The 27,725-nt window shown below is 44.1% G+C and overlaps 1 protein-coding gene across 5 annotated transcripts in view; it reads right to left on the reverse strand.

Annotated features, from left to right (window-relative positions):
• Nucleotides 1–5,458: 5,458 nt before the first annotated feature.
• CDH17 (cadherin 17) overlaps nt 5,459–27,725 on the reverse strand; it is a 94,995-nt gene continuing 72,728 nt past the window's right edge. For all 5 annotated transcript variants that reach the window (XM_072949463.1, XM_072949464.1, XM_072949465.1 and 2 more), the window contains exons 13-18: nt 20,329–20,573; nt 17,041–17,171; nt 14,065–14,304; nt 8,589–8,705; nt 8,339–8,452; nt 5,459–6,371 (exon numbers count right to left, since the gene is read on the reverse strand). In XM_072949463.1, the coding sequence (XP_072805564.1) occupies nt 6,271–6,371; nt 8,339–8,452; nt 8,589–8,705; nt 14,065–14,304; nt 17,041–17,171; nt 20,329–20,573 (948 nt within the window). In that variant the 3' untranslated portion in view covers nt 5,459–6,270. The remainder of the gene's footprint in view (nt 6,372–8,338; nt 8,453–8,588; nt 8,706–14,064; nt 14,305–17,040; nt 17,172–20,328; nt 20,574–27,725) is intronic.

A 27,725-nucleotide genomic window follows, 5' to 3' on the forward strand; every position in this document is an offset into this window, starting at 1 on the left:
AACAGCTGACGAATAAGCAAAAGAGCAGAACAGCAAGCTGCCCGCGACAGCCACGGGGCGCGGCTCAGGCCCCCTCCAGAGGCCCGGGCGGCCAGGGCGCTGGCTGACTGCGGCTTTCCCTTCCAGGATCGCACCCCAGTCGGCCAGCCGGCACAGCAGGGGTTCGAAAGCCGGTGGTTTCTGCCCAACATCGGCTCTCCCAACAGACAGTCCTTGCTTCGGGGCACGGTGTCTGCCTGGTCCCGGCTCTCTCAGCCGTGTGATGGCCTGAGACCGTCCCTATCAGATCCGGCCTCCGTCCTTCCCGTCCTCAACAGCCGGCAACCTGCCACAGTGGTCCAGGGCTCCCCCGCCTTCTCCTTTCCCCCCCCTTTATCCTTTATCCCTCACAGACCTGTCCTCCCCCAGATCTTTTCCTTGTCTAATTCTGTCTTGGCCGCTGCTTCTTGGAGCACACACGATGCCCACCTGGGCCCAGGTGAGACTTCCGTGTTTCCTGGCTGGACAAGCCTGGTGCCGCCAGAGGAGAAGCTAAGCCAGGAGGATGTGTCCAGCCCGAGAGGAACTCAGATCCCAAGGAAGCCTTGCCCCAGGGCCAGCATTCGGCACAGACTGTGCCAGGATTTCAGCCAGCATGCACAAGGCACGTGTGCTTACTCAGGGAAATCCCTCCCCCTTGCAGGCCCCAAGAGGGCTGTCTGAGATCCTGTGACCAAATCCAAACTCATGCTGTTCCCCACACAATAGGCCAGTATATTGAGAGACAAGGTGTTGGGGCAAGGAGCAACGACGTTACTTGGAAAGTCGGCAGATGGAGAAGATGGCAGACTAATGTCCTGGAGAACCATCCTCCTCAAGTCAGAATTCAGGCTCCTTTTATACTAAGAAGGGGAGGGAGTGTGGTTGGTTGTTGCAAGCTTCTTGGTCAGAATCCTCTGTTCTTGCAGCTGTCCCTGTAGGTCAGGTCATGGTGTCCCTGTGAACCTCCAACGAGAAATGTTATTTTCTGTTCTGCAACTTTTAATCTTTATAGGAATGGGAAAGGGTTATACCCTTAAAGGTCAGAGCCTTGAGAATGGGCTGTCCTGTGTATTTCAGGCTATAGGCAACATTCTTTTACAAAAGGTGCAGAACCAGCTCGACTCAGCACAGGAAACAAGAGCACAGGGTTAGAGCCAAAGGAACAGATCTAATACGGAGTCGGATTTGTTCTTCCCTATTACCCTCCCGCCACAACAAAAGGCAAAACTCAGCAGTAAGCCTCAGCCAGGACCTCTCTCCTCCTGCCCCACAGTGGACCTTGCCACTTTAAGAACTTTCCCTTGGTTCTTCTTTTGGTAGGGGGGAGGATAATTAGGTTTATTTATTCACTAACTTTTTAATGAGGGTGGTACTGGGGATTGAACCCAGGACCTCCTGCATGCTAGGCATGCGCTCTACCACTGAGCAGTACCCTGCCCACCTCCCCTTGGTTCTTAGTCTCCGCTGCTAACCAAGGCCATGCTGGCTTTGAGCAGAGCCTTCAGAAATTCTGCCTTTGGGATCTTTTCTTGGCCAGGAGCCAAGTTTAACTTCAGTTACTAAAAATATATTCTGTTTCCTCCCAGCCCTGCACTTAATTCAAGAGGGTAACTAAAAATGTTGGGTACACCCAGGTGCTATTTTTATTCCCACCTCCACATGCACACCCTTCCACCTCTTCCAAATCCTGGACTCATCCATCAGCCCGATTGCTGCAATGGAAAAACTGAAAACTTTCGTGTTTTTTGTATTGAAGTACAGTCACTTACAATGTGTCAGTTTCTGGTGTACAGCACAATGTCCCAGTCACGCCCATACATACATACATTCGCTTTCATTTGTTTTTCTTTGAAAACTCTTTCTCTCAATCAGACGAACACCTGTTTCCACAGTCTGCCCGTTCTTCACTCCCCTTCCTGTCCCACTGCCCCACTCAGCCGGCTCTTCTAGAGTAAGGATCCCATGACAAGAAGCGGGCTTTGGTTTCTGTCCAAAGAAACTGCTGCTGCAGACGAGTCACTTCTGGAGGCCTCAGGGGTGGCCTTTGCTTTAGCCACTGACGTCACTAGACCCGTACCCCTTAGAATCGTCTACCATCTCAGGTCGCTGTCCTCCTTGGCTTAGGGGCCCAGATGGCTTACACATGACTAACACAGAGCACATACCCAGGAAATCATTTCAAAATGTCGAATGGAGCCCGTAACATGCTGGGATGTAAAGGTGGAAAACCAACAAAATGGAAAGTAACTGTGTTACAAAATATATGTATATTACTTGCTTTTTTACATTGTCAGGAATGTCCCTTTAAATAGCCGGCTCTCAAGCACAAGCACAAGAAGCCGTCACTCTAAGCACAGCACAAGAAATGTGGACTTTTCGGGTAATTTTTGCTCAGGTCTACAAAGGGGCTGCTCTCCTGCAGGTGAGAATCGCTTCTTTCTTCTAAGCTTCATGGTTGGAGTTCCTAGGCTCTGACGTGGTGACAGAGTGGCCTGGGTCTAGACCGACCAGGCTGCTCTCAGTTGAAGGGTCTCGGGCCAAGAAATGGCTCTCCTGACAGCAGCCCCTCCCACCTTCCCTGAGCTCTGGGTCATGGGCCATGTTTGTATCTGAGAAAGGGTCTAAGTGGTTAGACCCGCTAGGGTTAAAGGTGCACAGAAAGCGGAGAGGATTGGGGAGCTGATGGTCTGAAGAAGGATGCTGTTTCAGACCCTCAAAAGGCTCATATTCCACACAAGCCTGGTCCTAACCTGGCCTCCTGGGGATTGTCTGGAATAAGTGTTTTCAGCTGTGTTTGCACATTAGACTCATGGGGAGATACTTTTTTCAGAATGCTAAAGCTGGGCGCCCTGCCCAGAGGTGCTAACTCAGCTGGGCACGGTGCTCTGGAATGAGCGCTTTTGAAAAACTTCCCCAAGTGATTCTAACCTGAACCCACTGAGCATCCCTGGGGTAGATGCCCCTCGGCCTCACAGCTGTTTCTTAACCGTCCAGCAGCTCTTGAGGGCTTTGTCACCCTCAGGCGTCGTTCCCCACTCCAGCAGCTCTGAGGGTGTCTGAACAGAGCATCGGGGTTTGTACATAGGGATGAGGGTGGTAACGTGGGCGTTCAGGGCATCTTTGAGGAGACGGTAGCTGAACACAAAGAATGGATTCATTTCAATTTTGTTGAATGGGTGGCACTTAAGTGACAACAGCCTAAGTGGCCTAAATAAATCAGCCACCTCTTGTATTCATTCTTCAAAAACTTACAGAGGAGCACTTTGAGCCCAGACTCGTCACAGAGACATTGAAAGTATGCTGAGGAGCCCCAGACTACTTGGGAAGATCAAATGGGCTCTCATTTAGAACATGAGGTCCACAAGCAAGGTACAAATATCACTCTTTTGATTGCAGGGGTAGAAATCCATGGAGCTTTAAGTTAAAAAAGGAATGTGCTGACTCACAGGATAGGAAAGTCCAGGCCAAGGCTGCCTTCAGACACAGCTGGATCCAGGTACTCAACATCTTCAACATCTCCTCCTCTCATCTCTTAATCCTCTGCAGTCTCTGTTCTGGGGTAGGCTTACCTCTTGTGGTGAGCAGAATGCTCTAAGCTTATTTTCTACTAGCTTAGCAAATTCCACTTAAAGAGAGACATTTTCTAAGAGTTTCAGCAAAATTCAAGAGTGAGTCTCGCTGAGAGAAAGTGCTGGGGAGATGGGGAAAAATAGCAAATTGACTCTACTCAAACTATACAGGCGAGGTGTAGGGGAGCCAGGGAAGGGGTAGGGGGTTCTTTTCCAGGGAAAACGGGACCACTCTTACCAGAAGAGGGTCTAGATCCTGGGATTCTCCTCGCCGCAGTGCAGAAGCTGAGATGAGGTAGTGGCCTCATCTAGTGAGCTGTAGGAAGGAGATAAGAGAAGGCTGCCCAAAGGGACCAGTAATTAAATTGGTATTAAAGACTTTAAGAATGGGTAGGATCTGGTCGTGGAAGGAAGAGAAGGTTTTGGGTGTGTGTGTGTGTGTGTGTGTGTGTGTTCAGTCTCTCAATTTTTTTGTTTTTATTTTTTACTGAAGTGCAGTCAGTTACAATGTGTCAGTGTCTAGTGTACAGCACAGTGTCCCAGTCATGCATATACAAACGTATTTGTTTTCATATTCTTTTTCATTAAAGGTTATTATTACAAGATGTTGAATATAGTTCCCTGTGCTATGCAGAAGAAATTTTTTTAAATTTATTTTCATATATAGTGGCTAACATTGCAGAACAAGAAGCAGATACTAATCAGTGATTTCAGATGAGAAGGTTGTGTGACTGGTCTACTATTAGGTGGTACAAGCTGATCCAGAGAGGACCACACGGAATTGAGGCAGGAGGGATCCCTGAGCCACCGGAGCAGACCTCCCTCAGTTCTGCCTCAGTCTTTCTGGAATGATAAAGTGATTTCTGGAAAATAAGCAGGGCCAGTGATGCTCCAATTTTAAGTGATCTAAATGTCCTGTCACAGTCACTCTTAGTCAAAAACACATGGATGAAATAACTATAGAAGCTGTTGAGAAAGTCAGACTGTTCCTTGGGTTGGAGTGTATAATTTGTGCAGTAATTTTGCTTTTGGTGCTCTTGAATTTTTGTTTTCTTTTGTCTTTCAATGTACGGTGAGACGAGAGGGCGCCTCACCCACGAGACTTCCAGTGAGCCTCGTGTGGAAAAAGCAGGTAAAAGAGCTCCATAGACCCTGAAGCACAGGATAACCTAACACAAGACAGCAGTACTGAGGTCTTGAAAATAGAGTTTAGATACTTCCTCTTGTTTTACTTTTTTGCCTTTAAAAGATATAATAGAAGCCCACAAAGAGGGTTATTTATGAAAAACAGAACTCCAAGGCCTGCTTTAGCCGTCACTGTAGGAACACTTTTTCAGATACGAGGTTTTTTCCCCCATAAATTCTTGAAAATTCTGAGCGGTTGTGTAATGTTGAATACTTTCAAGGCTCAAATCAGGAGCCAGACCACAGCTCTAGGGCCTAGAAATGCTTCCAAGTCTCCCACGTTTTCTTATTTAAAATATATAAATTATTTGGTTGGTTGGTTGGTTGGTTGTGTTTTTTTTTCAGGGGAGAGGGGAGTAATTAGGGTTATTTGTTTTTTTAATGGAGGTACTGGGGATTGAACTCAGGACGTTGTACATGGTAACCACGCGCTCCACCACTGAGCTATACCCTCCTCCCTTAAAATGTATACTTTTTTTTAATGTATACATTCTTAATGTATCTGCCTCGAACGTCCCAATCCACAGTCACAAGAGCTGTGAATCTGTATTTCAATGTGCCCCCTCTTTATGGGTTAATTCTACTCCGGAGGCAGTTTTGGTAAACGATAGGCAACCACTGTTACCCAGTCCTTCCCGCAACACACGCACAGAACCAGGAAGCAGGGCCAAAGAGACAAAAGATCCAAGAAACAAAAGCAGTCAGTGTTTATTCTTGATTTTCGTCACTCCTTCTTTCATGCCTCTTTATTTCCCTCCGCATTAGATGTGCAGGGACCACCGTGTGTTCAGCGTACCCAGAAGGCCCACGAGCGCAGCGGGCGGGCGTGCAGGCGGCGAGCGGCCGTGGCCCGCGGCTGCTCCCTGCGCCGGGCTGCGTGAGGCCGGCCCCCGCGCGGCCCGGGCTGGGCGCGCGCTCTTCCCAAGCGGCAGCTCCTCCAACGGAAGGCACCGTAAGCCACGCAGGGCTAAGGACGGCTGGGAACCCCCAAGAGCTTCTGTGCAAACTAAGGGACGTCTGTGCTTTCATTTTTCCCTAAGCCTGCACTTTGTTCTTTTCTCCCACAAATGTTAAAATCAGTGAAATGCCAAAGGAGACGGGGAGGAAGGAGACATAAGATGGAATCAGAAAAACCACAAATGGAATCCAGGAAGTTCCCTGGTAGATGACTGATAAACCTCCTTGAGGAACCAAAAATGAACAGAGAATTTCATCAGCCCGCCTTTCTGTAAGAGGGAAAACACACACACATTTTTGTTTTGGGATAAATCATTAAGGCTTTTGCAGAGGGGGGAAGTGTTATGAGGAAATGGAAAATGTCTCTCATGTCTACAGCATACGAACTATCTAGCGGTAATAAAATATGAAAGGGCAGGAGGGCGTATCTGTAAAAAATTAGAGTGCACATGTTGGACAAAATGTAAAATTATGGCATTAAATGGTTGTGTTACTGAAATAGCACTTTATGCATAAACTCAAACATTCCTTTTCACATTCAGCTTCTCAGGGGTTTGACTTCAGATGCCCGAGCACTTCCAGCGTTATTCTGGCCTTTATTCCTCTTTATCCGGATAAACACAACTGCTAAAATTATACCTAAAAGAGAAAACTCAGAGTCAAATAGATGTAATCTGAAAATAGTACATACTGTTACATTCATTTATAAAGCGGCACCCTGGGTGGAAAAAATGACTCATATAATTTCATTTTTGTTTGTGGCTCAACAAAGTTTCGTTGTCCTGGTGAATAAGGGACTCTAGGCATGGGCTTTCTTGAATAAGTAACTTACCACATTCCTTGCCAGTAAGTGTGTATCAAGCCCCAGGTCCTATCTAAGCTGGGCACTACGGCTGGGTCTCTGGCAAGGAATTTAGCATCCAATGCCTGTGCTGCTCCGAAGACTAAATGCACGGGCTCCTGGCTGAGCCCCTGAACTGCGGACACACTCAGTCAATGCTGACTCCAGGCCTCCCCTTCCCTAGAGGAAACAGCCCAACGAGAACAACCGGAAGCCCGTTCTCGGAACTGTTCACCAACCTAAAGCCCACTTCCATGCGTCCACACCAAGCATCGTACTTTCTTTGGCACCTTCCTCCTGGCTCCAGCTCAGGCAGACTACCTACCTTCTCTGGTTTCTCCCATCTCTGACCTCCTACAAAATTACATTATGCATTTTAGCACTGAATGTGTGAACTATAAATCAGAGACCTATATGGAAAAGGAAGTTGTTGTAAGGAAATTAACCTGGCAGTAAGTTTACAGGAGGAATCATGGCAGGAAAGACTGGATGTTCAGAGGCCCATTAAGAATCTTGCAATAATCCCAATGTTATTGAAAAAAGTCAGGACATGAAACTGTAAGATCCTATGACTCCTATTTCTAGATCACATAACTCATCCAATCTTTAACCTGGGGTAAAATTATGAGATTAAATAGTCATGTTGGAAAACTGCTATTTGGCATATAAACTCAAAAATCCTTTCAAGATGGGAGGACAAAGAGAGTAAGGAAAGGCATAGAGGTGGAGGGGAGCTTGGCGAGTGAGTAAGACCTCCAGGGTCAGCTCAACAAGTATAAAAGGTGTGCACCACGCTGTGGTCCTCGGAGAAAAGTGATGCTCTCCACACACATGTTAGGATGGGCAATGGTCATGTCACAGGCCCTTCATGTCATAATAATGAGTTCGGACAGGAGGGTCTAAGGAAATGAGATCCCTTTTAGAGCTGAGAATCAGAGCCCAATGTGGTGGACTGGATGGCGGCAGAAAAGACCAGATGTCAAGAGAACAGTTAAGAATACTTGGAATAATCCCAGTCCTTCCTCTTAAAAGAGAAAGGCTGTGAAATAGTGCCGACCCCTTCACCCAGGTGCGCAGGAATTGATGAAGTATCTACTCCTCATACTTAACTTGTGGTGAGGACACCAGTCAAAAGAGGGTAATGACTATCGTAGGCACTGAGCTGTTCACGGAAGAGCAGACAGGGAAGCCTGCTGTCAAGTCAGGCCAGGGGCCAAGGCAGAGTGGGGCCTGTGATACAGTGGAGTTATTCTGAGTTAATAAAGAATCAGGGTCCACAGTCACAAGCTGTGGAAAGCACGGGAAAGTTGTGCAGCTTCCCAGGCACCCCGGCACGCCCCCTCGAAGGCCAGCTCCTGCCCATCCCTGTGACGGCCGCCGGACCGCAAGCTCTGTGAGTGTCGGATCTGGGCAGGTCCACCCCTGTGGCCCCGTCAGGCACACAGCAGAGGCACAGCCACTGCATGTCCTTCTCCTTCAGCCGGAAAGCTTGGTAACTAAGCATAAACTAAAACAATTTATGCTTTAAAGCCTCTTTTATTGTATTTCCCAAACTAAACAACAAGGCAGTCATAGGTCGAGGGTGGTACTAAAGCAGTGTCTCCCAGCCGGGAAGGTGTGACACGGTTTACCGCTGAGCTGCATTCTTAACTCCTGCCTGCGTTGCCATCTGAGCAGCCGCCAGCCCAGCCGGGGAAGACAGACCTTGAACTCATGTGTCTGAGACCCAAGACAGAAATCCTTATATCTGAGAATTTATACTCACCGATGACCAAAAAGGTAGTAAGAAGTATGCCAACTGCCAGGCCCACAGTGGGTATCCCGGGCAGGTGACCTGCTGGCTGGAAACACGTTCCTTCCACACACTTGCAGAAAGTCACTGAAAAACAGAACAACATTTGGTAAAATAAATTTTCAAGTCAACAGGTGCAGAATTTCATATCAAAGACAAGAATTCTCGCAAACTACTCATACTGACAGACATGATCCCAAGTTGCCTGCAGCAAAATGCCTACCTGGTAAAGACACAGTCCCTTCCAAGGGTGGCAGACCACTATCACTGATGCGGATTGGGATGTAGTAAACTCTTTCCTCAAAGTTCGTGTGCTTGGTGGAGAGGTGGGCATGAGTTCCTGTCAGAACAGGGGGAAGTGAATGACAAGAAAACACAACTGCAGACCCCTGGATGAGCAGGGATAAAGCTCATTTCTGCATTATATACTAAAGCTGACTGGAAAATAGTTAGATATGAGTTAAACTACCCAGAATAATTCCACTCCAAAAGTACCCTCCATAAGGTCAAAAAGGATGCTAAAGCACCCTTCAAGTTCTCAATTCATGAATTCTCTGTAAAAAGTAATACTAAATATGAGATAAAGAAGTTGTGGTATATTTATACAATGGAATACTACTCAACCCTAAAAAAGAATAAACTAATGCCATTTGCAGCAACATGGGTGGATCTGGAGATCATTACTCTAAGTGAAGTAAGCCAGAAAGAGAAAGAAAAATACCATATGACACCACTCCTATGTGGAATCTAAAAAAAGAGAGAGAGAGAGAGACAGAAAAAAAGAAGACACAAATGAACTTATCTACAAAATAGAAACAGACTCACAAACTTAGTAAACAAATGTATGTTTCCAGGGAGAAACTGGGTGGGAAGGGTAAATTGGGAGTTTTATCTTTGCAAGTATTAACTACTATGTAAAAATAGATAAAAAACAAATTTCTTCTGCATAGCACAGGGAACTCTATTCAATATAGTAATTTATAATGAAAAAGAATATGAAAACAATTATAGGTATGTATATGTATGATTGAAACATCACACTGTACACAGAAATTGACACATTGTAGCTGACTATACTTCAATAAAAAAATTAAATACAGTTGATTTCATAAAGTTCCCTCAAACACAGAGAATTAGAAAGAGAAAAAGAAATCTGAAATAACAATTGCTCATTTTTTTCCAGATTTGATGAAAACTCTAAATCCTCAGATCCCAGAAGATTGGCAAATCTCAAGAAGAAAAAAGAACAAAACTACACCAAGGTACATAATCAAATTGCTTAAAACTGGTGAAAAAGAAAATCTTAAAGGCATCCAGAGGGGAAAAAAAAGGCACATTACTTTCGAGGGAACAAAGAAGAAACAATACAATCCAGAACACAGTGGAGAGAGATCTTTAAAGTACTGAAAGAAAAGAGTCTCAATAAATTTTACGGGATTCCAGTCAAATGTTTTCTGGTCACTATGGAATTAAATTAGAAACTAGTAACCAGTAAGATGTGGGAAACCCCCATAGCACATTTCTAAATCACTCATAGAACTGAATGAAAATGAAAACACAATACATCAAACTTTACAAAATACAGCTAACATGACACTAAACAAGATAAATTTATAGCACCAAATGCCTATGCTAACAAAGGAAAAGTTCTCAATTGCCTCAGCTCCTACCTTAACAAAAATAAAACAAGAACAAATTAGGTACAACATAAGAAGAAAAAGGAAATAATGAAGACCTGAGCAATAAAATACAAAACAAAAAATAAAGTAGAGAAAAATGAATGAAACCAAAAGCTGGTTCTTTGAGAATGTATCGACAAAATTAATAACCTCTAGCCAGATTGATCAGAACAACAATAAAAAAAAGAGGCAAAATTTGAGGTGGTATCACTACATATTCTGCAGATATTAAGAGAATAATTAAATAATATTACAAATAATTTTGTGCCGATAACTTAGACAAATCAAATGAAGTAGACAAATTATTTGAAAGACAAAACTAACAAACTCAGTCAAAAAGAAATCTGTAATTTGAATAGCCCTGTATCTGTTAAAACAATTGGATTTGTAGTCAGGGCTTCCTGCAAAGAAAACTTTGGCTCAGATGGCTTCACTGGTGAATTCTATCAAAACTTAAGGAAGAAATAAAAAACAATTTCACACAAACTCTCCCAGATAATTGGAGAGATAAAACACTTCCTAAACTCATTCTAGGAGGCCAGAACTACTCTGATACCAAAATCAGACAAAGATGAGAAAAGAAAAATACACACCAATATCCCTTATGAATATAGATAGAAATATTCTTAAAATTTTAGAAAATCAAATCCAACCATACATAAAAATGCCAATATTTCACCACAAAGTAGGCTTTATCCCAGGAAGAGAAGACTGATTTTAAGATCTAAAAGTTAATAGATATATATTTCACCAATTAAGAGACAAAACAAAACCACCAAAAAACCCCAATCATACAATCATCTCAACAGATGCAGAAAAAGCACTTGAAATTGTTAGCATCTCTTCCTAACTTAAAAAACAAAAAAGCCTCTCAGCAAGTTAGGGATAGAAGATAAAGTACTCAGTCTGTTAAAGGCTGTCTACAAAAAACCTGCAGCTAATTTATACTTAATGGTGAAAGACTAACTGCCTTCTCTCTAAGATCAGGAACTCTCTAAGATCAGGAACAAGCCAAGGCGTTTCTGCTCTCATTACCTTTATTCAACATTATCCTGAAGGCTTTAGTCAGTAATAAAGCAAGCTAAAGATATAAAAGCCATCCAGATTGGAAAGGAAATAAAACTGTTATTATTCACAGACAACAAATATAATTGTCTATGTAGAAAAGCTATGAATACGTTAGAAAGGGAGAGAGAACTTATGAGGTCACCAAAGTTACAGGATACAAGATCAACACACAAAAATCATCACTTACAGTTCTATATCCTGCAACTACTTAAAAATTAAAAATTTTTAAATATTTGAAATAGCATAAAAATGAAATGCTTAGGGGAAATTCTACAAGAACTAAAACACATTGCTCAGAGAAATTAAGGAAGACCTAAGTAAGTGGAGACATATGTCATATTCATGGGTTAGAAAACTCAATTTTATTAAGATGTCAGTTCTCCCACAAATTCAGCTATAGAATCACACAATCTCAATCATACTCTGCATAAGCTTTTTGGGTAGAAATGGACAGGTTTAATTCTAAAAGTTATATAGAAATGCAAAAGACCTAGAATAGATTTAAAAATCTTGAAAAAGAACAAAGTGGGGAAATTTACACTACCTGACTTCAAGTCATATTGTAGAGCTGCAGTGATCAAAACACTGTAGTACTGCTACAATGACAGACAAAGAGATCAGTGAGACAAAAAAGAAAATCCAGAGAGGGGAAAGGTATGGCTCAGTGGTAGAGCACATGCTTAGCATGCACAAGGTCCTGGGTTCAATCCCCAGTGCTTTCATTTAATAAATAAATAAATATCTAATTACCTCCCCCTCAAAAAATAAAAAAGAAAAGAAATAAATAAAAAGTAAAAAAGAAAAGAAAAGAAAGTCCAGTAATAGATCCAAATATGTGTGGTGACTTGATTTTTGACAAAGCTGCCAAGATAATTCAATGTGAAAAGGATATTTTCAATAAATAGTGTTTAAACAACTAGATAGCCACACTAAAACCAATGAACCCTGACCTTTACCGTGCATGTACAAAAAATTAACTTGAAATCGTTCATAGAGCTAAATATAAAAGCTAAAGCTATATAACCTCTGGGGAAAAAATAAGAAAATTTTAGTGACCTTGGGTTTGGCAAAAATGTCTTAATACACACAAAAGTCAGAAATTACAGAAGAAAAAAAATCAATAAATCAGATGTCATCAAAAAATGTTAATTGACTCTTCAAAAGATACTGTTACAAAATGAAGAAGTAAGCCACTGGCCTGGGAGAAAATATTTGTAAACATGAATCTGAGAAAGAACTTGTGTCTAGACTGTATAAAGGATGCTTATGACTCAACACAGAAGCCAAACAGCCAAACTTTTTAAATGGGCACAATATTTGACCAGACAGTTCACCCGTGAAGATACATGGATGGCAAATAAGCACATGAAAAAATGTTCAACATCATTTGTCGTTAGAGAAATATAAATTAAACCATAATGAAATACTTCCCTCCCACTACAGTGGCTAAAACTGCGAAGACTGAGCACAGCGAGCCCTGGGAAGATGCTGAGTAACCAGAACCCTCATACACTGGAGGGAATGTAGACTGTCACAGGTGCTTGGGAAGCCATTTGACATTTTCTTAAAAATTTGACCATACAAGGTAATCTCCTTGGTTAAGTCTATTTCTAGGTACTTTGTTGTTTTTGATGTAATGGAACTGTTTATGCCAGTTATAAAATTCTGGCTCTTGAAGTGAAAAAAAAAAGTGAATGAAGGGCCACAAATGGCAAAATATCCTTCTTAAGGGTGAGTTGTATTCCATTACATATATAAGCCGCATCTTCTTTATCCATTCATCTATTGATGTGCACTTAGGATGCTTCCATATCTTGGCAGTTATAAGTAATGTTGCTGTTAATAGCAGGGTGTATGTATCTTTTTGAATTAATTCTTATTTTGTGGTTGGCTTTATTCCTTTGATAACTAGGCAAGTTCAAAAAGCTAAAGCTCTAAACGTTCTTAGAAACAATGAACAGTACATATATGTAAACTTTAAAAATATGGCAGTCTATTGTGTATATGTATTTACATGCAATATATTGCATATGTGCAATCAAACTAACAATTCTAATAAAAATGAAAAATGAAAAAAAAATTTTTCACTGTACGGCTACCGTATGACCAGCCATTACACTTCTAGGTATTTAACCAAGAAAAATGAAAGCATACACTCCTACAAGACACTTGTTCACAAATGTGCACAGAAGGTTTATTTGAAATAGCAAAAACTGGAAGCACCCTGAGTAATACTCAATAAGTGAATGGATAACAAATCGTGAGATAGCCATACAATGGAATTCCACTCTGCAATAAAAAGGAGTGAAGTGTTAACGTAGGCAAAAACACGGTGAAATCCCCAAATTAGTATACTAAGTGAAATGAGCCAGACAAAAAAGAGTACATACTGCATTATATTATTTAGATAAAATTCCTGAAAATGCATATTAGTCTATAGTGACAGGAAGCAGATCAGTGGTTCCTTGGGGGTGGGGTGAAAAATTAAGGCCTGTAACAGCACATGGATACACCTTAGAGGGTGGTGGGATGTTCCTGATTGTGCTGATGGCTCCAATGGTGTGTACATATATCAATTTTTATGAAATTGTCTGCTTTAAATATGTGCTGTTAACCGTTATCAATTATATTTCAATAAAGCTGTTTTTAAAAGTCATCATGAAACCAGGTTCTCAGCTGCCACTGGAAATTTTGCAAATGCTGCTCTGATTGTCCAACTCTTCATCTGCACTAAGGTGGGATGCTTGCTGTGTGTTGACAATCTTTCCCTCTTCCAAACCCGGGGGCTTTCAGCCCTTTTGAGAGCTTCCCTGTGCAAGTTTCCGCAGCATGAACTTCCTTCCTGGAGCATGGAAGAAAGCGCTGTGCTGAGGGCTGCCCGCACACCAAGGCAGATAAAAACCCATTTCATCACCCATCAGTGTTTTTCTTCATGTACTTTCGACAACTCACCATTGATTCCGGAAACTTCCCAGTCACTTTGTAAGCTTTCACTGCCGAGGGCAAATGTAAAGCGTGGACCCAGAAATGACTGCTTATCATCATCTGTGGCCTCAAAAATGAGACTCCCGGGCGCTTTGAGGGGATGGCAGAAGAACAAGCCTGTGTACTCCTTGACCAGCCGCGGGGGGCTGTCGTTCACATCCGTCAGCGTCAGGTGAAACTGTGCGGTGGAGCTCAAGGAGGACCCACCTGAGGAATTGAGTCATTGAAACATGATATCAGCTCTCTCATTCTCCTTTTAATAAAAAAGGATATTTCCTTTTCTTTAAAAAAAAAAACCTACAATTCAGATCTAGTTTCATTTTCTGGTTTAAAAGTCTTGATAACAATAATCACTAAGAAAAATGGGCTAATATGTTACATATATCACTTCAAAATAACTCTGATGTATATTTACAGGTGAGAAGCCTGAGGCTCAGAGAAGTTGTGTGACTTGCCCAAGGTCACACAGTGTTAGAGAGGCTTCCGACACAGGAGGTCTGACTCTCGAGTCCACAGCTTTAAACTGCTCCTCAACACTGACTTACGCATGTTCGTTAAGTTTTCTAAGCCTCATTTTTTTAGCTATAAAACATGTGGCTTTATGAAGATGCGACGAGTAGCATTCTTAGAAAATGGTAAAGAAAAGCACAAACGTTATTTGCTGCGGTGTAATGGTGAAAAATTAGGACTCTTAGCTGTGCGACTTAACTTCTCAGTGCCTTGGTTTCTCCAACAGATATGGTCAGTAAGAGTACCAGCCCCACACGGATGTAGGAAAGGCAAGTGCTTAGAACGGGGCTGTCAGCACAATGTGAACACCAACTGTTCTCATCCGCCCTGATGTCATCACAGACGCTGCTTCTACAATTTCTGACTCTGACCTGCGTCAGCTCCAGTAAAGCCTATTTGCCTGCTTTTCTTGTCCAATGTCTTCTATGTCTCTGGCTACACTTAACCAAAGTGGGAGGAAGCGCCCATGTGCTCTAGAAGTCATTTCGTCTACGTGCATCCTTTCAGGGCCAGCAGCTGCAAACAGAGCAGGGTCTTGAACCCTGGTTTTGACTGACGAAACTGCTAAAATGTGAGAGGCTATCACGACACATCCAAAGCACAGCGCTGACTCCATGGCACGTTGTCGCGGAACGCACAGCACAAAGGCTCGGCCAGAAACTTCCTGCTGATTCAGTCGGGAGCTTCTAAATCAAGAGTGAGTGGAATGTACAGAGTGTGACAGTGGAGGTACTTCACTAAAAGCAATGGAGAGAGCCGGTGCCTGACCCGCCCCATCCGCTCACACACGGCTGCTCCAAATTCGACACAACATGCCGGCATTTCTACCCTCATGGCTTTGACTTGACTGCAGTGCTTTTGTTTTTCTTCATCTTTTTTCCCCCCTTTAACGGAGGCACTAGGGAATGAACCCAGGACCTCGTGCGTGCCAAGCAGGCACTCTACCACTGGGCTATACCCTCCCCAACCCCTGTCTGTCTTCATCTTTTCATACACAGAGACCATTTTTTGTGATTCCCACCCATTGAAATGTCCAGTTCCCAACGCTGCGATTCACATTTTGAAAGTTTTCTCTTTTTTTTGTCTAAACTGTATTTAGTCATAATTTGTTCAGTTCTCACTTTTTGGTCAGCGAGGCAGATAGATTTACTGTCACACTAGAGGCTCTGACCAGCATAGGATCAACAGAATCCTGGCTGTAAGTTAGAAAGTTCTATTTAAATGCAAAGAAACTCAATGTTTTCATCTCAAGCCTTATCACTGGTAAGCACAATATTCCTGAGTTTATTTTTAGAGATTATATAGGGGCGGGTCCAATATCCTTGGCTTATCTACATAATAAGTCCTTCCTTTCATAAGTTCACCCTACTTCATCAAAACAGATACCCAGGGCCCCCCAAATCTACTGAATCAGAATGTGCAGGGTGAACTCCCCAGATCTGCACTGAACAGGCTCCTGGGTGATTCAGGCGCGTGTAATGTTGACAACATTGCATCAGACATTTTCTGTTTCAAAAGGACGAGATCTCAGTCACTGCACAACTTAAGGCTGGAGGAGCAAGTGATGGTCTGGGTCAGCAGGGCAGTGGTTTGACTCCGCCCCCAGGAGAGACCCACAGCCACTGTGGAGGAAAGGAGGTAGTTCAGCAGGGACACGGGAACCTTCTAGAAGCTGTAACCCCTACAGGAGACGACAGAACGAAGAGCAGCCCAGAAGCCTACTCAGCCCCCAGAGCAGCCCTGCCCGGAAGAGCCCTGCAGAGGGACACGGGGTTCACATCACGAACAAAACCAGGAAGGTGTGAGCATGTACGTGCCTCCACTTTGGTACCCTTCTCGTCCTTCTATTATACGGTATTCTGACAGTTTGACCCAGTGGAGTTTCCCACCCACCTCACCTTCCCTCCCATTTCTGTTTATACATCCCCTAATAGTTTTTTTTAAATTAATAGGCTTTATTTTTTTAGAGCAGTTTCAGGTTCATAACAGAATTGAGCAGAAAATACAGAGAGTGCGCACAGAGCCCTCCCCACCCACACATACATACTCCCCTGCCCTCAGCATCCCTCATCAGTGTGGCATACTTGGTACAACTGATGAACAAACACAGGCACATGATTATCAACCAAAGTCCATAGTTCACATTAGGGTTCACTCCTGTTGTTGTACATTCTATGGGCTTTGACAAATGCATAATGACATGCAGCCACTACTATAGTATCACACAGAATCATTTCATTGCCCTAAAAGTCCCTTGTGCTCCATCTATTCATTCCTCCCTCCCTCCCTCTCCCCAAACCCCTGGAAACCACGATCTTTTTATTGTTTCTGTGTCTGTGCCTTCCTCCCCTCACCATCCCTCCCATTTCTATTCATACATCCTCTAGTAATTTACGTTACCTTTTATTTATTCATTTATTTATTTTGACTCACCTACTTCCGTTGCCACCACTTGAACCTGATACAGACTTTCAGCTTCCCTGTCCAGCAGAGCCACGCTGAAGATCTCACCAGTGATGGGGTCGATTTTAAGCCAACCCCTCTTGTCGCCTCTCAGTGAATAACTTTTTATAAAGAGAAAAGAGCAAAAGAAAGCTCACATTACTGTGCGTGAAAGTGTGAAGACAGTTTATGCACCACTGTGCTATTATATCAGAGCTCTCCCTTGCATATTATTTACAACATATTTAAAGGAGCAGGACCTAATATTATTAATGTTTTATTTGTATACCAGCTGCCTTCAAAAAGAGGATTTGTTCATCCTTACAAAGCGGTTGGTGTATTTATTTTAATAGAAAAGGTAGAGTTACAAACTCTGATGGAAAAAGGTTAAACTTTTCTGGCAATCAAAGAATTTCAATTAAAACAACCTGGAAGTATCTTTAGACCAGATTAGCAAACCGCCTCCTCTAAGAAAACCCGAACACCCATTGGTGGAAATGTTGTGTGAAGGGGCGGATTCAGAGGCTGCTCAGGTCGCAGTGAATTCCTCATTCAACAGACAGCTACTGGGAGCTTAGCCACGTTAGGCTGTGTGCCAAGAGAGGAGGTTACGAAAAGGGGTTCTTAGGCCACTGGAGAAGACAGACACAGAGACAGATAATTTCAATAAAATGTGATGAATACAGTGGAAGGGGCCATGTAGAATCCCAAATAAGTTTATGGGAACCAGAAAAGTCTTTCTGAAAGAGTAGATGTTAACTAAAGCAAGGAAAAGGAGGATGCTTTAAGCAGAAGGAATGGCATGATCTAAAGCAGAGAAGCCAAGGGTGCGGGGGAGTCAGGCATTCCAGCAGTGGTGGGACAAAAACTGGACACAGGGGATGGCAACAGATGAAGCCAGAGAGATTGGAAAGAGCTGGACTGTGGGAAGCAATGCACAGCCAGGGAATGGTGTTAAGCAGGAAGGTGACCTCGTCTGTTTTCAGTGGAACTCACTGGTAGGTGTGTGAAAGATGAATCTGAGATAGACGAGACTAGAACCACAGGGAAATCAATTGCTACAGCCTTTTGGAAACAACACATCACAGCCATAAGGATGTCTACATTTTTAGATCAAAGAATCCCACCTCTGGAAATTTTCTCCAAATAAAAAAACAATAATAGAAGTTTAAAAAAGAATGTTATGCATACATTTAAAACATGTTCTATAATAAAAAGACAAAACAACCTACATGTCCAGGAGAATGACTGAAAAATTATGTGTTAGTTCAAATTAATTTTTTCCCAGTGTTAGAATATTCTATATGCCAAGCACCGTGTTAGGCTGTGTGTATAGGTGATGAATTAAAAATTCCTATGTTCTTGGGGTTTCTGAGTGAGATGGAAACCCTTTGGAGGGTTCGCAGAGGAGTCATATGATCTGATTTACTTTTTAAAGACCCACATTCTGATTGCAGTGTATGGACTCAGGGTGGGGTGGAGGAGATGATAATGGTGGCCTGGACCACTGCAGAAGTGATGAGAAGCAGGTAGATTCTGGATATATTTCAATGAAAGAATCTCCAATATTTGCTGATAGATTGTATTAAGATCCATTGGGTGTCAACAGATTCTAAGTTTGTGGAGCTGGAAGAAAGAGAAGAATTAAATTGCTCCTGCCAAAAACTTTGGAGTCATCCTTAGTTCTTAACTGACTTACTACTAGCATCTGAATTATTGATTATTCCTCATTCATGAAGTACTTTTCTTATTTGTCTCTTACAGGACACCCCCCTTCTCAGTCTTTTTCCTCATCTTCCTGATTTTAACTTAATAGTACATCCATTATATCTTGTCCTGGAGAAATGTTCTTAAATGCCTTTGTTTTGCCCCCTCATAAACTCAAATTTATATTCACTTGTCTTTGACTAATGATTTTTTAATTACATTCTCATGAGGGAGACAGAAGCATCTGTTAAGCAGTAGATGGCTGTAAAATTAGTAACACTTTGTGCCCCATCATAATCTGTGACTCTGACGTGTCTTTACGCTAACCACACAGTGTAGCCCAACTGTTCTTCCCTCTCTCATGTTTGTCTTTGTGGAAGCTGACAAGTGCCTGGGGAGGAAAACAGCAGGTGGGAACTTTACTCCCACAGACAATCAGAAAAAGGTCTTGGGACCGATTCCAAGTGCCTAATTGATTGCTCAGTGGGAGGCAAGACTCCCATCAAATGTTCAGAGACCCTAAAGGATTGGTCATTCATAACCACATGTGGGTTTTAAGTCACGCTGAAATATCTGTCATGCCATGGACAGGAGTGCCCATGTTCTGCAATAGAAGCAAAGGATCTGAGTTCAAGCCCTAGCTGTGTGCTTATTAACTATGTGATCTTGAAAAGATTACAGATACAGGGGGGAGGGTATTACTCGGTGGTAGAGTGCATGCCTAGCATGCACGAGGTTTTGGGTTCAATCCCCGGTACCTCCACCGAAAGTAATAAATAAATGGATAAATTTAATTACCTCCCCCACCAAAACAAAAATTTTAATTTAAAAAAAAGGTTATAGATACAGATACAGGTAGCGATACCTACACATGCATGCCTATCTTGGGAAGATTAATTATCACTGTGCATTTTTCAGGCAAATCTGGGTGAGTTCTATTGCACCCAAAAAATGGTTGAGAATTTCTAGGATGGAAAGATTTACATTTGCTCAACTACCTCAGCCTGCGTACTTGCCACTCCAGTGGTGAGCTCTGGAGTGAGTCTTGTCGCCCTGGACCTGCTCCTTGCAGCGCCGAGCAACCTATGCGCCCTCCATCGAGAACACTCCCTCCGCCCTGCCAGGCGGCCCCGTCTGCCCCACCGGATTTTGCCTTATTCTTCTGTCTAGAACTCCAGTCTGCCTTCGGGGCTGGGGCCCTTCCCCAGTCCCTGGCCCCCATCACTGGTCCAGACACGGGGCCTGGCTTTGGACAGCCCAGTCTCTGGACTCCCCCTCCTGAACTCACCAGCCCTCAGCTGGGAGCGGCAGTAGGTGGGCTGGAGTGGAACCTGCCCTGCTTCCTACTTGATTGAGTCCAGGTACTCATTGATGCCCCCCAGGGCACTGGCACCTGCTGGAACCATGGCCAGTTCACCAGGCGCACTGGGACGTGGCTTCAGATGCTGGCTGCTCCCTTAGGGAAGAGTCCTGGAGTCAAGCCAGCTTCTCAGCCCCTCCCAGCCCTTCCTCCTCCCCCCTGGCCGTGGTCCCAGTGCACAGCCTGGCCTGTCCCGCCCTGCTGTCCTCTACCTTATGTCCAGACCTTCCGGATCCTTGGCAGTCACGTTGCCCACTTTAGTGCCTCTGGCCACATTTTCACTGACTTTTGCTTGGAATACTTGTTGCAAAAATTGTGGAGCTTCATCCACATCTGTCACTATTAGCCTGAATGTGGCAGCAGAGCTGGCGTTGTACTGTACACCTGGCACCAGAGGCTCAGGATTTTCTGCTTGGAACACAATGTTGTGGACGTGTACTGTTTCAAAATCAAGAGGCTGTGGAGAGGAAAAAAAAGGAAAATTAATTGGGTGATAATTAGCTCCCTTAAAAGATTCATTCCCATAAGTCAGAGAAAAACAAATATATGATCTTGCTTATATGTGGAATCTAAAAAAAAATTATTTATAAGCCAGAAATAGACTCACAGACATAGCAAACTGTGACAAACAAACTGTGGTTACCAGGCGGGAAGCAGGGGAGGGATAGATTAGAGTTTGGGATTATACATTACTATATATAAAATAAATAAACAAGGACCTACCATATAGCACAGGGAATTATGTTCCATATCTTTTAATGAGCCATAATGGAAAAGAAACTGAAAAAATATATATGTATGTATGTATATGTATAACTGAATCGCTTGTTGTACACCTGAAACACTGCAAATTGACTACACTTTAATAAAAAATGAGAATAAAAAATAAAGACTCATTCCCTATGCACCTTAGAAATCGCTCTTACAGAGCAGCAGTTCTCAATCCAGTGTCAGCAAGAACTTGCTTCTCAGAGTAAGTGAGCCATGGAAAAGTCTTTGCTGCAGGACTTTTCAGGGCTTTTAATAAGCTAATGTGTGTTGTCACTCTCCTAGCAGAGGAGATCAATACAGCACTTCTCCAGTTTATCTAACCCTGGGGTGATTCCTTCACTCAGCAGAAACTTACTGATTTTCTCAAGACAGTTCTCAGAAGACACTGGGAAATGTGTGTGTAGAGATTTCCACACTGAATAATGATTTCCCAGGGACCTCAGGACTCAAACCTCAAAATAAAAGACTTTAAACTCATGGAGGGTCGGGGAGGTTAGCAGAGCCAGTCAAAAGATAGGTCATCTGCTCTTGTTCAAGGTCATGCTGAACAGGGCCAGGGATGAAAATCAAGAAACCAATTTTGGTTTAGTCTGAAGAAGAATTGAACAGCTAGGGCTTCAAGACAGAAAGAGCTGCTTCAAAAAAAACCAAATTCCTAACTCTGGAAGCTTTCAAGAATAGGCATAAAGAACACATGTCAGGTTAGCATAAAAGGTCTTAAATATCATTTAAGCAATCTGCTTTTTAAAAATACCATCCAAGCAATTAGTTTATATTCTTCTAAGGTTCCTGTCAAGACAGAATCCATAATTCTATGGGGGGGGGGGCAACACTCCTACTCCTGGAGACCCGCTGAGCCCCTAAGGCAGGGCTTCTTAACTGGGATAAAGGGCTTCCAGGCATCAGGAAACTCCTAAAAACTAAAATCTAAATATTGTATAGTTAAAAAAGAAACAAGAGGTACCAGACCAACCTGGGATTACCTCGTCAGCACTGAGGTAGTCTGCCCAGTAGGCCCTTTTGCTTCCTTTAGGAAGACACCCTTGCCTGAAACAACACATTCTTTGCTAGTGATTCCCTTTTTCCGCCCCCTTCTGCCTTTAGAAACCTCTCCTTTTCTATGCTCAGCTGAGCTCCCTTCTGTTTGCCAGAAGAGGTGATGTCCGAGTCACGAATAAAGCCAATTTGAGCCCCAAATCTACCCTGCTGAATTGTTGTTGTTTAACAGAACCTATGTGCATATGTGAGATGTTTTCTGGGGAGAGGACATACAGCTTTTGTCAGAGTCTCAAAGGTACCCGTCACCTGGAAAAGATGGAGGCACCAAAGCACACCCAAGAGGCACATCAGGGATTTTGGAAGCTGTCCTGTGTGACTCACCCTCCCAGACCTGGAGGACCCAGGGTCTCCCGGTGAGCTGCCGGTTCTTTAACGTCAGTTTCTATCAGTTTCTCCCTAGTTAAACAGAAATGGCAGCATCCATTCACGCAGAACTGGCACCTGGGTGTGTTAGCTCCGCCTGCACTTGCCCAACATCTGAAAAAATTCTCCCCTTCAGTCAAAAGTTGGCCCCATGCAGTCCTCTCCCTGTTGGCTTCTCTGAACCCTACTCTCTATCCCCAAATGGACGAGTTCCACGTCCTCTGGAACCTCATAGTACTTAATTCAGGATTCTAATTGTGTGGTTATCTATTTTAGATCCACACGGACCGTGAGCCGAGAAGAGGAATTGTGTTACATTCGTCTTTGCGTCTCATCCCTTCCCTGACACGCGGTACCCACGGTGTATCCACTGGGAAACGTCCAGATGAGAAGGCCTTCCAGGCTCCAGGGGGAAAGAGATTCTGGAGAAAATCTCCACTTTCTAGAAACCCTCTCCTCCAGGCACACACAAACACACACATCACAACCTAATTTCTAGTTCAGAAGAAAGTACGATAGAAAGTTTGCTCTTATGAATGAGGAAGAATTATGTGTGAAGACTCAAGGTCATTTGAGATAGAAAATAAGGATCAATTGACGTTAGTCAAAATGCAGGATACAAAATTTTGGAAGCCAGCTGAGAAGTAAAAAGAGAGGTTTTTCATAGAGATAAGCACCCAGTGCCTGCAGGGCATGATCCCGTGATGACCTCCTGGTCACAACTAAGTGGTCTGATAGGGCTCCTCCCCTGGGGGGTGGCAGGGAGGGGTGTGCGAGCTAGAACATCTTAATCCCAGGGACCCACCCTCATCTCAGGGGATGAAGGCAGGGGTGTCAAACTGAGAAAGCCTAGTAGACGGAGCAGGAAGGCAGCAACCCCCAGAGCAACCCTGCCGTGCTTACAGAGGACCCAGCACTCTGCTCCCTGTGGGTGCAGCCACGCCCAGGCTCTGGCAGGCAGCCCGGCGGTCCACGTGCTCAGACAGAGGAGGCACACCCGTCCTCACCAGCAGACAGGTCCTCAGTCCCCATCCCTTCATGTGGCCACCAGAGGTGAGCGGTAAAAAAATGAGACAGCATACGTGCAAGTGGGAAGCAGCCTGTGTTACCAGAACAGAACAGGCGAGGCTGAGAGTAGAGAGGAATGATGGAGGAGACGGTGCACATCAGGCTAAGAAGCAGGGCCTTCATCCTCGATGAGCAGAGAGAGGCGGTAAGCACGAGACTGACAGGGTCAGAGTTGTCTTTTAGAAAGTTAACTCTGGGAGCAGCCACGGGAGGGATGGGCTTGGACCGATCCAGACCTGGGCTGGGAGACTGGGTGGGAGAGGGCGTCAGTGCTTAAGCGCTCACTGAACGGAAGGACCGGCCTGCCATCGATCAGCGTGCTTGACTTTCACGCCAGGAAAAACGCTGAACCCTCTTCCAGGGGGGGGAAAGATTAGAAGTGGAAGACACCAAACTAGCAACTGATAAGCAGCAGAGCTTAATCAAGGTCCAGTTTTGTCAAAGCACATGTACTGTCTTTCATGACACAGGGATATGCCTGCAAAGCCAAGCCAAGGGACCCTCGCGGCCTCGTGGGATTACCTCGGGCTTGTTTGAGCGACTTCCTCATCAAATAAGTGGAAAACACACACTCAAGCCACAGTCTCTCTTCTGCGCACCATGGCTTGAAAGGTCGAACCTGTGATTTAGGTTCAGCCTGGAAGCAGAGACAAAGTGCTGAAGGAGAGGAGCCGAGACGGGAATATGTGACCTTTTTGGCGAGCATCGTGATGGGAGAAAATGTGCACATCACTTTTCCGGATGACATTCTGGCTGGTTAAAAATAGGTCAAGTACCGAGAATTTAAAAGGACCAGTCATGAGGGAGAAGTGACAAAATTCACATTAAAAAAATTAAAGCCAAAACAAACCCCTGAATTTCAAGAAAGGGGGTCCCAGGAGAGTCACTGATGAGCCAGGGAAGGCCAAAAAAATCTTCTTGGCTCCTGACCCCCGCTTGGCCCCAGGAGGTGACCATGATGACATAAGAGGCGAGAGCTTTGGGCAGCAGCAAACATAGAGAGGACTGCACTTCTAAAACTTGTTTAATCCTAAGCACCACTTGGGGCTTGTGAAATAGTAGAAAAAATATATATATTGGTCTCTGCCCCTATTTCCTGACACCGAGTTCCTGGGACTTTCCTGGGTGATAGGAGGGCCTTTTGTTCTAAAGAGGTGACTCTTGGTGGGCTCCTTGGATGGCTTCAGGATGGGAGCTGGTTACCAGAAAGACCCAGCCAAGATTAGGAGCGTGGGACTTTTGGTCCCACCCCAGGCCCCGGGAAGGGGAGAAGGGCTAGAAGTTGAGTTAATGATCAATCATGTCTACATAATGAAGCCTCAATAAAAATCCTCAGAGCAAGGCGTTCAGAGAGCTTCTGGGTTAGTGAACACATCCAAGTGCTGGGAAAGTGAAACACATTCCAACTGCATGGGGACAAAATCTCCTGCTCTTGGGACCCTCCCACATCTCACCCTATGTACCTCTTCATCTGGCTGTTCACCTGTATCCTTTATCACATCCTTTATTATATAATAAATTGATAAACATATTCCTTGAGCTGTGTGAGCTGTTCTAGCAAGTGATCAAACCCAAGGAGGGAATCATGGGAACCTCCAATTTACAGCCAGTGGGTCAGAAGTACAGGTGACAACCTGGGACTTGCAACTGGCTTCTGAAGGGACTGAGCCCTTAACTGGTGGGATCTGATGCCCTCTCCAGGTAGACAGTGTCAGAGTTAAATTGGAGGACACCAGGCTGGGGTTGGAGAACTACTGGATGTGTGGAAATGTGACATCAAAAGTGAAGCTCAGTAAGAGGGCAAGAGTAACGGGAAACACAGGAGTGTTCTATCTCTGTGCAGGGCACTGGCTAAAATGACTGATTCCCAGGCCCTCCTGTGGAGAGGCTGGGTCAGCAGTCCCCGGTGGGCACCATCTGACTCTTGCATTAGGCAAGTTTGTCCCCTCGGCAAGAGGGGAAAGCACATCTGGCCACACGCAGAACCCCAGCTTCTGCCCTCACTCTCATTGATCAGAATTAAGATAATGCTGGACATTTATTAAGTTTACTGCTGCTGCTGGGTGCTGTTAAGAGCTATACGAGTACTTTCACGTTCAATCCTCCAACATCCTTATCAAGAAGATGCTACCATTGCACCATATTTTAGATCAGAAAATTGAGGTCTGAGGGGTTACAACATTTGGTCGAGGACACAGAGCTAGTAAATGGCAATGCCAGGACCCAGCAGAAATTTCCCAACAGAGCCTGAGGTCAAGTTCCCAGCCCTGCCATCACGGAGGGGCCTGACTGTGGCTGGTCGTGGCCTGCACCGCAGCTGCACAGTGCGTCTTACATCTGCCGCCCTCAGAGTCCACGTGAGAAGCCAAGGAGGGTGTGCAGAGGCCCTTCCTAAAGCAAAAGGGGCTTCAGTTTGGAGCATGGGTTCCTCCGTGAATTTGACCTGCAGTTAGCACTTCTGAACCTCATATGAACAGTTGCTGATAGAATTGAGATTAAGAAACTTAGTTTCTGGACAAAACAAAACTACATCAAATTAAAAATCTTCAGCACTGCAAAGGAAACAGCTGGGAGCACGAAAAGGCAGTCTGTGGGGTGGGAGAAAACACCCTTCTGATCTGTTGGTGGGAATGTAAAACGGTGCGGCTGCTACGCAAGACAGAATGGGGGTTTCTCAAAAAATTACAACTAGAACCGCAATATGATCCAGGAATCCCTTTTCTGGGTATATATTCAAAAAAAACCCCTGAAATCAGAATATATGCACCCCATCTTCACTGCAGCATTATTCACAGTAGCCGAGAGACAGACACAGCCTAAACGCCCATCAGCAGAGAAATGTGACGTATACTTGCAATGGAAAATCCACAGCTTTCAAAACAGGAGGAAATCCTTTCGCATGCTACGGCACGGAAGAAGCTTGAGGACCTCACGGTAAGTCAAATGAGCCAGTCACAGGAGGACAAACACTGTGTAAGCCCACTTATCTGATGTACATGGAATAATTAAACTTACAAAAACAGAAAGTAGAATGGTGGTTGCCAGGAGTTGGGAGAGGGGGAAGTGGTGAGTTGCATGTTCACTCAAGGAAAATGAAAAACCTAAGACCTACGGCGAGGTACACACAGTTAACAATACTGTACTGTACACTTCAAATTTAAGAGGGTATATTTTATGCTATGTGTTTTTTACAATTTTTTTTAAAAAACTTAAAAATGATTAGCATGCACAGAAGTACACTTTACGTTTGATTATTTGACCAATTACAAAATAAATACTGTGTGTATTATACAATATCAGGAAATAAAAATAGTTTACATTGGGATTTACAATTTTTTAAGAACGATTAACACATGGTCCTAAAGCAGCGGTGGTCCCCGATGGCTTGATGGGGAGGGAACTAGAAGTAAAGGCGAAGTCACACACAGCAAACCACACAACAGAACCTAACTGATTTAAAATACTAAAACCTGTATAAATACATACCTAGGTCACACGTACACCTGAGGGGCAGTGGGCTAACGGTTGGTGGTTTATCCTAATCAAGAATTCACACCTCAGGGCTGGTTGTCACTTAGCATTTGGAAGGTCCTCATCAGAGATCCACACCCCTGAGGCCACTACTACAGGCTTGGAGTTGGCACTGCCTCCAGTTGCACTAGAAGGTTTGTGAATTAGCAAAGTAATCGTCCAGAGAGGTTTCGTGGTATCAGCGAGCCTTCTTCGGCAGCCTCCAGCTCACTGCACGGCAAACCTTCAGCGTTCAGCCAGGCTGGCGGAGTCTCTCTTGCTGTAACTCGGACCCCTCTTAATTCTAAATCTATCGGATAGCATTGAGTGCTGCCTCCTATTGAGTCATCTGGTAAACGGTTTACATGCTCCAAAGCACAAATGAGGCAGCATGGAGAAAAGGGTCCAGCTTCAGGTATACACAGTGGGGGATGGGAGTAGCTCAAGGGAAGGATGGGAAGACCCTCTATAAAGAAGCAGGTACTACGCTGACCAAGATTTTGGCTCCAGACCACCCAGTGCTTACAAAGGGAGGGACGAAGCAAGAGCCAGTGGACTTCGCCATACCGTAAAAGCACGGGGTGGGTGGGGAAGAAGGCATGAAGGCGTAAACTTGTCCAAGAAAACTTGAAAGGAGACCTGCCAATTTCCAGTCATTATTAAAGAGGAGTCTATGGCTGGCCCATTAGAATAAAAGGTCTAATAGAAAACAAACTTATGGTTACCAGAGGGGAAAGGGGGTGAGGAAGGATAAATTGGTAATTTGGAATTAGCAGATACTAACTACTATACATGAAATAGACAATTAATAAGGTCCCACTGTAGAGCACAGGGAATT

This window comes from Vicugna pacos, chromosome 25 (assembly GCF_048564905.1).
Source record: "Vicugna pacos chromosome 25, VicPac4, whole genome shotgun sequence".
Taxonomy (NCBI): domain Eukaryota; kingdom Metazoa; phylum Chordata; class Mammalia; order Artiodactyla; family Camelidae; genus Vicugna; species Vicugna pacos.